Source organism: Cetorhinus maximus, chromosome 14, assembly GCF_964194155.1.
Source record: "Cetorhinus maximus chromosome 14, sCetMax3.hap1.1, whole genome shotgun sequence".
Classification (NCBI taxonomy): domain Eukaryota; kingdom Metazoa; phylum Chordata; class Chondrichthyes; order Lamniformes; family Cetorhinidae; genus Cetorhinus; species Cetorhinus maximus.
The window spans coordinates 15,687,807-15,703,823 of NC_135892.1; the positions used below are offsets into that span (position 1 = coordinate 15,687,807).

At 42.1% G+C, this 16,017-nt stretch overlaps 1 protein-coding gene across 8 annotated transcripts in view; it reads left to right on the forward strand.

Moving 5' to 3' along the window:
- The window catches only part of utrn (utrophin), a 630,893-nt gene that overhangs the window by 390,649 nt on the left and 224,227 nt on the right, over positions 1-16,017 (forward strand). For all 8 annotated transcript variants that reach the window (XM_078556557.1, XM_078556553.1, XM_078556558.1 and 5 more), the window contains 2 exons: positions 1,080-1,252; positions 8,373-8,529. In XM_078556557.1, coding sequence (XP_078412683.1) covers positions 1,080-1,252; positions 8,373-8,529 — 330 coding nt within the window. The remainder of the gene's footprint in view (positions 1-1,079; positions 1,253-8,372; positions 8,530-16,017) is intronic.

Genomic DNA, 16,017 nt, shown 5'->3' on the forward strand with positions numbered 1-16,017 from the left:
TGCTGTGTAAATGTACTTCAAAGATCTTTCCAAGGCAGTGAATCAAAATTTCCAGTAACCACATTGAGTTTCTGGACAGCTCAAAAATTGGAGGGTCTAATGTTCTTAAATCTGGGTACAATTTGTAATCCCGCCTTACTCCTTGAAAATATTGGCAAATTCTTGGAGGTATACATGCCTGGAAGTGATCCATAGTTCAAAATGAGATGGAATTAATTCATCTGCACACTTTGAGCTAATAGATGATTCAGAAATGCAGGGATGAGTCATGGAGCTCAGAAGGTCCATAGCTACTCGATAAAATTTGTATGCTTTGAATATTTCGGCCAAATGCATGCACAACGTTTTAACTATAAGTCACTTTTGCAGATTGCTCTCTGTTCTCAGTCAGTTAATTTTGCAAAAACCCACCCACTTCTTTTAGTGTCTCAATGTCCCAGCACAGTTGATCTCCTGTCCTTCATATATCGTAATATGACAAGACGTGATGTTGATTACTTCCTTAATCTAGTTCAGAAACAAACATCTCTTTCAGGTACATGTAGTACCTGTCCTTCCACTTCGGACCTGGGTTGAAGTCTCTTGTCTGTTAGTTATGATAGTTGGTCTTGTGTGAAATGAGTTTGTCATATGCACTGCAGTTTTAATTGGACATGTGCTGTTAACATAAAACTGCCCCTAAATTGGCCCTGTCTTGCCAATTTTTGATGAGCCACTAAGTCAGCAAGGGAATTTCGTTGCAGTGGGGAAGGGTAGAGAACTTAACTCTGCATCTGGTTATGCTGGCATGTTTTGGGAATGATAATCCCAAAACACTGCTTCATTTGGCATTGCAGCACAAGGAATATAACCAGGTGTCTTGTCAAAAGTATAAAGTAAACATCAGTGGTGGCAAAAGTATATCTTTTGTAACATTTGAAATAGGGCCCAAGATTTTCTGTAAGGCTTCTGTTGTATGTTCAACCACAAACATAGCTCTCAAACAGATTGTTCAGGTGATAAAAATGTGTAGCTACAGGTCTAGAGGAGATATCCCTGGAGAATCTGGATCCTAACTATATTGCCTTTGCTTTCCTCAGGATATCCAGGCTGAAATTGATGCTCACAATGACATCTTTAAGAGTATTGATGGCAACAGACACAAGATGGTGAAGGTTTTGGGAAATTCAGAGGAGGCTGCCTTGCTCCAGCATCGACTTGATGATATGAACCAACGATGGAGTGACCTGAAGACAAAATCTGTTAATATCAGGTCAGTAGACCATAGCAGGGTGTTTTAATGATTGCTTTTCATTGAGAAGCCTAGGCAAGGGACTAGGACCACAGTGCAGAATACCAGTGTCAAAAACTAATAACCAAGGTAAGATAAAATGGGGAGTCATGATTAGGTAACGGCAATGTCAACTTTAAAAGTCTGAAGATTTTAGGAGTAAGCTAAAATGCAGGGATGGGTGGAAGTTAAGGAATTTTGAAGTCGTCATGAGGAATGACTTAGAGTAGAATAAGTTGTAGATAACTATACATAACTTTTACAAACACATCACTGGCAAATTGGTAAGTGCAATGAGTCTTGATCCCAAAACAACGGGGAAATCAGGAGGAGGAAAAACATGTAAAGCATCATACTTGAAACTTGAAAGCAATGAGAAAGGATATTTGACTGTAAGGATATTTGATTGATAAATACAGAAGAGAAAAGTTGACTTGGTGCAGAGAGGGTCATTTGTGTTTGTTCATGTGATGTGGGCATCAGCATTTATAGCCCATTCTTAATTGCCCCTGAGAAGTTGGTGGTGACTCATCTTCTTGAACCCACTGCAGTTCATGTGAGTAAGTATACCCACAGTGCTGTTTTGGAGGGAGTTCCAGAATCTTGAGCCAGCAGCAGTGAAGAAATGGCATTGTGGTTCCAAGTCTTGATGGTGGAGTGACATGGAGGGGAACTTGCAACTGGTGATGTTCCAATGAGCTGCTGCCCTTGTTCTTCTCGGTGGTAGAGGTCATGGGTTTAAAAGGTGCTGTCAAAGGAGCCCTGGTGTTGCTTCAGTCCATCTTGTAGATGGTAGACACTATGGCCACAGTATGCTGGTGGTGGAGGGAGTAAAGTTTAAAGTGGTGGATGGGATGCCAGTAAAGTGGATAGCTTTGTCCTGAATAGTGTGAAGCTTCCCGAATGTTGTTGGAGCTGCACTCGTCCAGGTAACTGCAAAATATTCCATCACACTCCTGACTTGTGCCTTGTAAATGGCGGACAGGCTTTGGGAAATCAGGAGGCAGGTTACTTGTCACAAAATTTCCAGCCCTTGTAACCACAGTATTTATATGGCTGACCCATTTAAATTTCTGGTCAATGAATACCCCAAAAATGATGATGGTGGGGAATTCAGCAATTGTAATGCTGTTGAATGTCAAGGGAGATGGTTAAATTCTCTCTTGTCAGAGATGGTCACTGCCTGGCACTTTTGTGGCATGTATGTCACTTGCCTCTTATCAGCTCAAGCCTAAATGTTGTCCAGGTCTTGCTGCATGTGGGCATGGACTGCTTCAGTATCTTGAGGTTATGCGAATGATGTGGAACATTGCACAATCAGCCAACATCCCACTTCTGACCTTATGATGGAGGAAAGGTTATTGATGAAACAGCTGAAGTTGGTTGCACCTTGGACCGAGGCCCTGAGTGCAGCATAGAATCTTAACGGCACAGCAGGAGGCCATTCAGCCCATCATGTCTGCACCAGCTCTCCAAATGAGCATTATGACCTAGTGCCATTGCCCTGCCTTTTCCCCATATCCCTGCACATTATTTGATAATCATCTAATGTCCTCTTGAATGCCTTGATTGAACCTGCCTCCACAACACTTCCAGACAGTGCATTCTAGACCCAGACAGTGCATTCTAGACCCAAACAACGCATTGTGAGAAATAGTTTTTTCTCACGTTACACTTGCTTCTTTTGCAAGTCACTTTAAATCTGTGCCCTCTCATTCTTGATTCTCTTACGAGTGGGAACAGCTTCTCCCTATCTACTCTGTCCAACCCCTTCATGATTTTGAGCATCTCGGTCAAATCTCTCCTCTGCTGCCTTCAGAACAGTCCCAACCTCTCCCATCTATCTTCATAGCTGAAGTTTCTCATCCCTTGAACTATTCTTGTAAACCTCTTCTTCACTCTCTCCAATGTGTTTACATCCTTCCTATAATATGGTGCCCAGAACTGTACACAATATTCCAGTTGAGGTCCAACAAGTGTCTTATATAAATACAGCATAACCTTCCTGCTCTTGTACTCTATGCCCCTATTAATAAAGCCCAGGATACTATGCTTTATTAACTGCTCTCTCCACCTGTCCTGCCACCTTCAATGATCTGCGCACATGTACACCCAAGTCTTTCTGCTTCTGCACCCCCTTCAAAATTTCACCCCTTATTTTATATTGTCTGTCCATGTTCTTCCTACCAAAATGCATCATCTCACACTTCTCTGCATTGAACTTCATCTGCCACCCATCTGCCCACTCCAACTTGTCTATGACGTCTTGAAGTTTCACACCGTCGTCCCCTCAGTTCACAACACTCCCAAGCTTCGTATCACCTGCATACTTTGAAATTGTCCCATGCACACCAAGATCTAGATTGTTAATATACATCAGGGAAAGCAAGGGTCCCAATACCAACCCCTGGGGAACGCCACTACAAACTTTCCTCCAGCCTGACAAATATCCATTGACCATTACCCTCTGCTTCCTATTTTTCAGCCAATTTTGTATCCACATTGCTACTGTCCCTTTTATTCCATGAGCAATAACTTTTCTCTCAAGTCTGTAGTATGGCATTATGTCAAATGCCTTTTCAAAATCCATGTGCACCACATCAACAGCATTACCCTCATCGACCTTTTCTGTTACCTCTTCAAAAAACTTCAGGTTAGTTAAACACGATTTCCCCTATAGAAATCCATGCTGCTCTTCCTTATCAACCCATGTTTTTCCACGTGACTTCTAATTCTACGGTGAATATTTGTTTCTAAATCTTGCCCACCACTGAAGTTAAACTGACTGGCCTGTAATTGCTGGGCTTATCCTTATGACCTTTTTTGAACAAGGACGTAATGTTTGCAATTCCCCAAGTCCTCTGGCACCACCCCTGAGCCTAGGGAAGACTGAAAGAATATAGCCAGTGTCCCTGCAATTTCTACTCTCACTACTTTCAATATTCTTAGATGCATCTCATCATGTCCCGGTGCCTTGTCAACTTTAAGTATCGACAGTCTATTCAACACTTCCTCTTCATCAATTTTGAACACTTCTAGTGACAGTTTCCTCATCTGTCACCATGGCCTGGGTAGCATCTATCTCCTTGGTAAAAATGCAAAGTATTCATTTAATACCTCAGCTATGGCCCCTTCGTCCATGTGTAAATTCACTTTTAGGTCCCAAATCAGCCCTACTCCTCCTTGTACCACACTTTTACTATTTATATGCCTATAGTAGACTTTGGGATTCCCCTTTATGTTGGGTGCCGGTCTTTTCATAATCCCTCTTCGCTTTTCTAATATGCTTTTTCACCTCCCCTCTGAACCTTCTGTATTCCTCTTGGTTCTCAATTGTATTTTCTACCTGACACCTGTCATAAGCACGCTTTTTTCCTTCTTTATCTTAACTTCAATCTCCTTTTTCATCCAGGGAACTCTGGATTGGTTTGTCCTACCTTTCCCTTTCGATGGAATATACCTTGACTATGCCTGAACCAATTCTTTTTTGAAGGTAGCCCATTGTTGAGCTACAGGTTTTCCTGCTAATCTTTCGTTCCAGTCTATCTGGCCCAGCTCCGTTCTTGCCCCATCGAAGTTTGCTCTTGTCCAGTTAATTATTTTTACTCTGGATTGCCTATCTTCCTTTTCTATCATCACCCTAAAATGTGTAACACAATGATCACTGTTTCCTGAATGTTCCCCCACTGACACTTGATCTACTTGGCCCACTTCATTTCCGAGAACCAGGTCCAACAGTGTTTTTTCTTGTTGGATTGGACACGTACTGCGGTAGAAAATTCTCCTGAACACAATCTAGGAACTTCTGCCCCTCTCCGCCTTTACACTACTACTGTTCCAGTCGACATTCAGGTAATTAAAGTACCCCATTTTAACTACTCTATAATGCCTGCATCTCTCTGTAATTACCCTGCAGATTTGTTCTGCTACGTCCTTCTCACTAGTTGGCAGTCTACAATCTACACAGAGCAATTGTACCCTGTTTGTCCCTTATCTCTAGCCAAATTGGTTCTGTTCTTGAACCCTCTGGGACATCCTCTTTCTCCAGCACTGCAATGCTCTCCTTAACCAACACTGCCACCCCTCCTTTCTTATCTTTTTTGAACCTCTTGTATCCATGAATATTTAACTCTCAGTTCTACCCTTCCTTGAGTCAGATCTGTTATCGCCACAACATCATATTTCTGCATGGCAATCTGCACCTGTAACCCCTCAATCATATTTACTATACTCCGTGCATTCAAATACATGCATTGTAACTCTGTTACTTTCTCCCTTACCCTGACTTTACCTATTAACTTACTATTCTCTATACTAGAGCTATCTGTCCCTCCCAGTATTTTGTGCTCCCTGGTATTCCTCTAATAATTTTTTCTTGGTTCCTAACCCAAGCTGAGTTAGTTTAATGCCCTCCCAACAGCACTAGCAAAACACAAGGAACTCAGTCTCAGCTCTGTTCAGGTGCAACAGGTTCATCTCCCCCAGAGCCAGTCCCAGGAATCTTAAGATGTCCCTCCTGTACAATCTTTCCAGCCACGCATTCATCTGCCTTATCCTCCTATTTCTGTATTCACTGGCACGTGGCACTGGGAGTAATCCAGATATCACTACATTTGAGGGCCTACTTGCTAATTTTATACTTACCTCCCTAAACTGATTGCAGGACCACATCCCCCTTCCTACCTACGTCATTGGTACCAATGGGGACCATGACCTCTGGCTGATCACCCCCCCCCAGAAGAATGTCCTGCAGCCACTCTGTGACATCCCTTGTCCCTAGCACCAGGGAGGCAACATACCATCCTGGAGTCACGTCTGCAGCCACAGAAACGTCTGTCTGTTTCCCTAACTAATGAATCCCGTATCACTATAGTTCTTCCTTTCTTCTTCCTCCCCTCCTGTACAGCCAAGCCGCTCGTGGTGCCACAAACTTGGCTCTGACTGCACTCCTATGAGGAACCAGCGCCCTCACCAGCTTCCAAAACAGAAAACTGATTTGTGAGTGGGACCCCAGGGGACTCCTGCACTACCTGCCTACTTCTGTTGGACTGCCTGGTGGTCACCCATTCACTCTATCACCAGACCCTTAAGCTGTGGTGTGACCACCTCTCTGAATGTGTTACCCACGTAGCTCTCAGCCTCGCTGATGTGCCACAGTGACTCCAGACACCGCTTGAGTTCTGGAACCCAGAGCTCAAGTTTCTGTAGCTGGCAGCACTTCTTGCACATGGTCAGCTAGGACACCAGTAGCATCCATGACTTTGCACATATCACAGGACACACACTCCACTTGACTGAGCTGCCCTGCCATGTCTTAACTCAACTTCCCTTACATTAATTTTATTCTACTTTAGATTATCTATATTACTTTGTTACATTGGCCCTAAATTTCCCTTATTCTTGGCATTTTGCAGTTAAATCCAAGTATAGGAACATTAAAAATTTTACACTTTTCTAATTTACTTACCAGTTCCTACGTACCAAGGCCACCATTCTTCTTTGAGCTAAGGTAGAAAAGGAAAGGAGCACTTACTCCCTTCTCACCGAACTCCCCCAATCACCAAACTCCAATTGAAGCTCTCTACTGCAGCCAAACACAGCACTCCAGTGCAGATAGTCAGCACTATAAGAGCCTACTTTTATACTCCCTGAACCTAGCCTCCGAAAACTTGATTAAGCCAGTTATCTAATTAACTAGTTTCAGCTGCAAGCAGAGCCTGTATGAGCCCCATTTTAAGGCTGAACTAAAACTCACCATCTTCCATCGGTGTCAGCTGTGGCTCAGTTCATAGCACCCTCGCCTTTGAATCAGAGGGTTGTGGGTTCATGTCCCACTCCCTGAAACCAAGAACTGTGATTGTACTCGAAAAGAGTTGCAATCTGTGACTGTTGGTAACTCAAAAGAGTTTCCAACTCTAATAGCAACTTATAGTTAATTGCTAGATTAAAGAAAGACTAGACTTTAGATAGAATTTAAGCCTTAAACTCCCTCAGTCACCAAACTCCAACTGAAGCTCTCTACAGCAGCCAAACACAGCACTCCAATGCAGACAAAAGATTAGAGAATATTTCCCTTGATTCCCTTTGATGAGGATGAAGGCTTATGGCTGCGAAAGATTACAAGTCAGATGATGAGTTATTTTCTATTTGTCCAAGAGTGAGAGTGTTGCTCCAATATGGAAATAAGAATAAGCCATACAGCTGGTGGAAGTGTAAGATTTATATAAAATTTCTTGCTGAACAAGTGGGGTAAATTCCCACAGGCTCTGTGGATGCTCATAACAAACTGTGGGATCTGTATTCTAATGAAAACAAGACCAAAACATTATCCTTCCTGTTTACCCCCTTACCCCCAAAATAATTCTGGATTTGTATATAAAGCATGTTTTATTCATGGTAAGAAGACTGCAGCAGTTCAAGAAGGCAGCTCACCATCACCTTCTCAAGGGCAATTAAGAAAGGGCAATAAATGCTGGCCTAGCCAGTGATGCCCACATCCTGTAAATGAATAAAAAAAATTCTGTACCCAAAATCATTGATATTCTTAATTTGCATCTGTGATGCACAACCACCTGTTTATTCTAATAAAATATTGATCCAAGGTATTTGATTTAATGCTAACACAAAGCTTTAAGTACAGTAAATTTATGATTTAATGAAATCAAATTAAATAGTAATTTGCATATCCTAAGTTTATCTGCATTTGTGTGAAACTGCATAAGTGCAAAATGTAAAAATTGGCTTGCATGTAAAAATAGTTTTTAAGAAGCAAAATTCATTAACAATGTGAGAAGTTTTTAAATGAGATAAAGCTAAATGTTTGAATCCGTTTTTTACAGGGTACATTAAAGCCTATATCCCAATAGGTATGGGGTTTGATGCAGCCACTTATTTTTAAAGCATTAGAAATGCATCACAGTTTGTTTTGACAAGTGTTGGTAATATGTGGACAAAAGAGCTAGGGAATGGTCTCCATTTCATTTGTGAAAAATAAAGATTGGATTTTTTAAAATGGTTTTTACTTGAATGGCTGAATTGAGAAAGAACTTTACATAGATTAAGTTGAGCACTGTTGGCAACATCTTTTCCTGGTTTGTTGCAGAGCTCATTTGGAGGCCAATGCAGAACGATGGAACAGGTTGCTGGCATCATTAGAAGAACTAAGCAAGTGGTTAAATCTCAAAGACGAGGCACTGACAAAACAGATGCCTATTGGAGGTGATGTTCAGACTCTACAACAGCAACACGACCACTGTCGGGTAAGTATGCAAGTTGGCTGACAAGATTTCTTCTCCTGCCTCTCCCTGCAATCCTGTTCTCCTTTAGCCATCTGTATCTTGAAGATACTGATTACAATTCAGGCATAAGGTTATGTTTCTACTGCCTGTCACCCTGACTGAAATCCTTTTCAATTGCTGCGGTTGTGTGTATCCATATACCGCTTCTTTCCAAACTTCCCTGTCCTTGCTGAAGTTCTTTTGGCCTGGAATATTTAGCTCTTAATAATGACTGCAAAAAGTGACACCACTGTTCCTGCCCAGAAGGGATATGATTCAGTAGCTGCCTTGTCAATAACACCTGGAGACACTGTATCACTGAAAGTGACTGAAATTGATTGTACGCATATGATTGAAGAAGGCAGCTCACTTATATCACTTACAAGTGGCTGTGATTATGGCATGCAAATAACTGTCCTATGATTCACTATATATCACTATCTCAATTAGCAAGTCCTAATGTTAGAGAAAAAATTCCAGCATTCACCTAATACACATAATAAGGGGTCTTATTGCAGCCCTTGGACTATGGTATGACTAGATATTGGATGAAAACGTAAAACCTTTCTGATTGGGGATGCACACTATGCTTGTGGTAGCTGATGACACTGATCCCAAGAGAACACCTGAAATTTTTAACAGGACCAATCAGGTTTTAAAGAGTTACACAGCCAGAATTTATTAGGTGCCTAGAAAATATCATCTCAAAGCAATCTGTACAATCTAATTCTGCACCATAAAAAGGGGTTAGAAGCAACTCTCAACTCATGCTGTATTGTTACCTATGGCTCAGCTGGGTCCATTCTTGTATTCAGAAGGTTATGGGTTCAAGTCCTATTCCAGTAACTTCAATACAAAATAGGATAGTTGACACTGCAGTGAAGTAGTTTTGAATGAGACATCAAAACCGAGACCTTGGTGATAAATGTTCCCTCTCATTTTCTTTTTTGGTTGTGCACAGTCTATTTATTTAAGTGCATTGTACCTTTGAATTTTTTTTGCACGGCTGCATGGTCTGCACAATAACTCCCAGGCTGCTGCACCACCGCACATCCTAGAGGAAACATTTTTGCCTGTAAAAGGATGTAAAAGATCCCATGCATGAATTTCAAAGAACAGGGAGCTCTCCCAGGTGTCCCAGCTGAGTTTTAATCCAATCATAAAAGCAAAATACTGCGGATGCTGGAAATCTGAAACAAAAACAAAAAATGCTGGGAAAAACTCAGCAGGTCTGACAGCATCTGCGGAGAGGAACACAATTAACGTTTCGAGTCCGTATGACTCTTCATACGGACTCGAATCGTTAATTGTGTTCCTCTCCGCGGATGCTGTCAGACCTGCTGAGTTTTTCCAGGTATTTTTGTTTTTGTTTTGCTGTTTGAGGGAACTTGCTGTGTGGAAATTAGCTGCCACGTTTCCTGAATTACAACAATGACTACACTTCAAACTTCATTGGCTGTAGAGTGCCTTGGAATGACCTGAGGTCATGAAAAAAGCTATATGAATGTAAGTATTTCTTCTTTTCCCACTGTGACCAAATTGGCTGTAAACCTCTGTAATTTTCGTACATTTTTCTGTCACCCTCTGACTTTGATCCAAGTGTCTGTATATCTGCCTGTGGCCAGAAACAAGATTTCTTGTGAATTATTCAGCAGCATCTCCATTTGTTGTCAATTTAATTAGGTTATTCTCTAAGTCACATCTTTAACTCCAAAGTATTTTCAATCTGCTCATCTTTATTTTATAATGGTGTTTTACCTTGGTTCACTGCTGTCTCATTTTTTTAAACAATTCAAATTGGGCTCAGAGCTTAGCGACAAATGGGAGCAGTGGGAAATGAGAATTCATGGCCACATGGCCACAGGCTGCAGTTTATAGCAGGTAAATGCACAGTGATGTGATTTGGCAAGGGTAAGAGGAACATGTAGAAATGTATGAACGGAATGGAGTGAGAAGAGATACTCAGTCCCTGTTGCTAAGCTGTTGTTATGGACAGGAGAGTGGCGAACTAAACAACTTTATCCCCTCACTGTCTGACCAAAAGCAGAGGTGTTTTTGAAATATTTTTAAAGTGGGCTGTGGCATGTTTCCCCAAAATTGGTAACATGCGGCAAACTCTTTAATGATTAACTCAGAAGGTTAGTTTATTTCACATTCGAACCCAGGGTGTGGGGGGGTTGGTGGGGATTGATCACAATCTCTCTCCCTCTCTCTCATGGTGGAGGGATCAATAACCAGGGGGCATAGATTTAAGATAGGGGGCAGGAGGTTTGGAGGGGATGTGAGGAAGAATTTTTTCACCCAGAGGGTGGTGGGAGTCTGGAACTCACATCCTGAAAGGGTGGTAAAGGCAGAAACCCTCATAACATTGAAGAAGTATTAGGATGTGCACTTGCGATGCCATGGCATACAAGGCTATGGGCCTAGTGCTGGAAAATGGGATTAGAATAGTTAGGTACTTGTTTGACTGGTGCAGACTCGATGGGCCGAAGGGCCTTTTTCTGTGCTGTAGACCTCTATGATGCTATGACCCTTTTCTCCCGTAGTATAAATTGTTGTCATTGTTTGAAATTTGGCATTCTTGTATTTGTCCTGATGAGTGCAAGAAGAAAAGCTTCTGCAATATTCGATTTCTATCTTTCTTCGGTTCTGACAAAAAATCATCGACTTGAAACATTAACTCTGTTTCTCTGCACAGATGCTGCCAGATCTGCTGAGTATTTCCAGCATCCATAGTGTTTTCTTTTTTATGTTAAGGATGCATGTCTTTCATGCATCACTTTATAACAGAAGCTAAGCCTCTTTGATCACAAGGGGAGTGAGGGAAAGGCAGGTCACTAAACTGCTGCTGTTCTGTGTGTATGTTTATGCGTATGAGCATGCAGTCGCTGGGTGTTTGTTTGTGTGAGGGAGTGTGTATGTTTAAGTGTGGGAGGAGGGCTGCTGTTGTGTGTCATTAAAGTGGCAGGTGATCTCATTGCTTCTCCTCAATTGAAATTCTGAGGACATCATCAAGTAAAGAGCAAGAAAATTCAAAAGAAGAATGTTTTGTCCTGGACAAAGAATCTGATCAGACTCTTATCAAAGACTTCTAGGCAGAAGTCAGACAGAAAGGTTGACAAAAATTACAAATAAAAGCAGCTATCAATACGAGTTGCTCAAGTTGGCAGAGCAGAGATGAATGTAATCCCACACAGCACAATCACTCAGGGATAGTGCATGAGGAAAATATAAACAGAGCCTCCAACAGTTACAAGAGGTGGCAGCATGTTTTACGGAGTTCAGCAGCTATCAAAATAACTTTAAGAACTAAATAGGAACAAACAGTAAATGGAATTCAATGCCAGGGAAAGTAATGGAACGCAAGCTTCAATTTTTCAGCTATGAGGAGAGGGTCAGAGATCAGTGTTTTCTTCGTAGAATAGCTTGAATAGAGACAGGATCAAAGATTTATAGTTGTGAAGCGACAGATAAAGGTTTAGATCAAATTTCTTTGTAAGCCAACAGGACTAAAACAGGCAACGTGGAGAATGATAGTTATAGGATTAATAAACCAGAAAGCAGCAATGTGCTTTTAGACAGGAATGAACAATCCACGCTCCATCTAGTCTCTCCATTCAATTATCTTTACTTTCTGCAAGGTATCTATGTATCATGATTTATAAAATATAATAATAAATCCTTTCAACTGCAGGAACTTGTCTATTTTGCTTAGAAATTCTTTAAAAGTTTCTTGTTTCACCAAATCTACTTAAAATTTAACCCATCTGTCAATCACCGTTTTGCTGAAGAATTGTATAAAAGAATTCCCTTTACGGCAAAAAATGTGCATGTTTCCTGTTGATGGAACAATGATATAAAGTTGAAACATTCTACCAGGTCTACCTTTATTTATCCATTCTTTAGAGAAAAGCCTTGGGTACATAATCACTCATCATGACTCAGTCCTCTAAATCCTGTCTTTGATCTTGAAACCTTTTCCCAAATAGCCTACTCCAATAATATGAAACTGCTCCTTACCAAGGCCATAAACAATTTTCAAATGCCCTATTTTAACCTATGTTATGTGTTTTTAAAATTTGTCCATTGGATGTGAGTGGTGCTGGCAAAGTAGCATTTATTGCACATCTCTAATTTCTCTCAAGGTGGTGGTGAGTCACCTTCTTGAACCGCTGCACTCCATGTGGCCTAGGTACACCCACTGTGCTGATAGATAGACAGTTCCAGGATTATGATCCAGCAACAGTGAAGGAATGATGATTCAGTCCTGTTAAGGATTTAACTCAGTTAAAAAATCTGTGCAAATCAGAAAGAGGCAAAATCATACACAGAATGAAAAGGCCTTAAGAAGGCTTTTACTAGACAGGCTCTGAAGAAGAGTCATATGGATTAAGGTGGACATGCACACCAAGGTCCCCCTGATCCTCGGTACTTCCCAGGGTCCTGCCATTCATCGTGTATTCCCGTGCTTTGTTTGTCCAGCCCAAGTGCATCACCTCGCACTTATCCGAATTAAATTCCATTTGCCATTGATCAGCCCATCTGACCAGCCCGTCTATATCCTCCTGTAATCTAAGGCTATCCTCCTTACTATTTACCACTCCACTAATTGTCGTGTCATCCGCGAACTTACTGATCAACCCTCCTACACTCAAGTCTAAATCGTTTATATATACCGCAAACAGCAAGGGACCCAACACCGATCCCTGTGGAATCCTACTGGATACAGGCATCCAGTCACAAAATCACCCCTCGACCATCACCCTCTACTTCCTGCCACTCAGCCAATTCTGGATCCAATTTGCCAACTTGCCTTGGATCCCATGGGCTCTTACCTTCATTTCCAGTCTCCCATGTGGGACCTTATCAAAAGCCATGCTGAAGTCCAAGTAGACTATGTCAAATGCATTGCCCTCATCTACACACCTGGTCACCTCTTTGAAAAATTCAATCAAATTGGTCAGACATGACCTCCCCTTAACAAAACCATGCTGACTGTCCTTGATTAATCCCCGCCTCTCCAAGTGTAGATTAATTCTGTCCCTCAGAATTGCTTCCAGTAGTTTCCCCACCACTGAGGTTAGACTGACTGGCCTGTAGTTCCCTGGTTTATCCCTTCCTCCCTTCTTGAATAACGGTACCACATTAGCTGTCCTCCAGTCCTCTGGCACCTCTCCTTTGGCCAGAGAGGTATTGAAAATTATTGCCAGCGCCCCTGCTATCTCCTCCCATGCCTCACTCAACAGCCTGGGATACATTTCATCCGGGCCTGGAGATTTATCTACTTTTAAGCCTGCCAGACCACTTAGAACCTCCTCCCTTTCTATGCTAATTTATTTAGTTATAATCACAGTCCTTCTGCCTGATTTCTATACCCACATCGTCCCTCTCACTTGTGAACAATGACACAAAGTATTCATATAGAACTCCTACCTACGTCTTCTGTCTCCACAAACACATTACCACTATGGTCCTTAATGGGTCCTACTCTTCCTCTCGTTATCCTCTTACTCTTAATGTACTTGTAAAATAACTTTGGATTTTCCTTTATTTTACCTGCCAATGTTTTTTCGTGCTCCCTTTTTGCCCTCCTAATTTCCTTTTTAAGTTCCCCCCTACACATTCGGGCTTCCGCTGTTTTGAGCCCTCGGTATCTGCCATAAGCCTCCCTTTCTCTCTGTATCCAATCCTGTATATCCCTCAACATCCAGGGTTCCCTGGATTTGCTAGTCCCACCCTTTGTCTTTACTGGAATACGTTGGCCCTGTACTCCCCCTATTTCCTTCTTGAATGAGTCCCACTGCTCTGACGCAGATTTACCTAAAAGTAGCTGCTCCCAGTTCACTCTGGCCAAATCATATCTGATCTTATTAAAATTAGCTTAGAACCCTGATTTCTGGCCCACCCTTGTCCTTTTCCATAACAACCTTGAATCTAACGGAGTTATGATCACTATCTGCAAAATGTTGCCCCACTGATACCTGTACCACTTTCCCGGCTTTATTCCCTAAAATTAAGTCCAGGACAGCCCCGATTCTTGTAGGACCTTCTACGTACTGGCTTAAAAAGCTCTCCTGGATACATTTTAAGAATTCCACTCCCTGTAAACTTATCACACTATGACTAACCCAGTTAATGTTGGGGAAGTTGAAATCCTCCACTATTACTACCCTATTATTTTTACACTTCTCTGAAATTTACCTACATATCTGCTCTCCTCCCTGTTTGTCTGGGGGCTTATAGTACACTTCCAGCAATGTGATTGCTCCTTTTTTGTTTTTCAGTTCTACCCATATGGCTTCATTTGAGGAGCCTTCTAAGATGTCATCCCTCCTTACTGCTGTAATTAATTCCTTGATCAATATTACGATACCCCCTCATCTTTTACCACCTCCCCTGTCTCACCTGAAGATCCTATGTCCTGGAATATTGAGCTGCCAATCCTGCCCCTCTCTCAACCATGTCTCTGTGACAGCAATGACATCATACTTCCATGTGTTAATTTGTGCCCTCAACTCATCTGCCTTATTCGTCAGACTCCTTTCATTAAAATAAATACCATCCAACCTTGCCAAACTCCCTTGTGCCTTAACTGGCATTTAATTTCTATGCCTTCCAGATTCACTTGCTCTCTCTTCTAATTTTGGCTGTGCATCTCCCCCTGCTGAACCTCCCCTCAGGGTCCCATCCCCCTGCCGAGTTAGCTTAAACCCTCCCCAACAGCACTAGCAAACCTTCCCGCAAGGATGTTGATCCCATTCTGGTTCAGGCGTGACCTGTTTGCCTTGTACAGGTCCCACCACCCCCGAAACGGTCCCAATGTCCCAGAAATCTAAAGCCCTCCCTCCTGCACTATCTCTCCAGCCACACATTCACCTGGACTAACCTTCTATTTATATACTTACTAGCGCGTGGCACCGGAAGTAATCCAGAGATTACTACTGCTGAATGTTTGGCAAGTGGACTCTGGTCGAGGCGTTTTCTCACTGTGCAAGTTTGATGCAGAAATAGAGCTCATCAAAGCTATCCTGTGGGACCGTGGCCATCACAATCAGGTCATTGCTCTCTGTCTATCATGCAAGCTTGCAAATCGGCTGAAGACCACCACTTTCAGGCCTGAACAGTGCCTGGTCTACCCCAAATTACTCTGGGAAGACAAAGTATCTCAAAAATTTGAAAGCAGGCTAAGTAAGCTGTTTCATGCTGCTATTATGCAGTGGCTATGCGAGTGGCATTTACCACTATCAGGATGCTGCTGCTGCCAGTCCAAAAAGATGTTCTGGTCATCACACAATTGAGCAATGTCATGTATGAATTTCAGTGCTGGTATGATGCCAGGTACATAGGCCGTACATCCCAACGATTGGCTGGCTGAATGAAACAATTGAAGGAACTTACTGTCTGTAATAATCAGAGTACAGATTATACTCAGCCAGTCCACACTTGAAAAACCCAAAACAAAATGTCTAC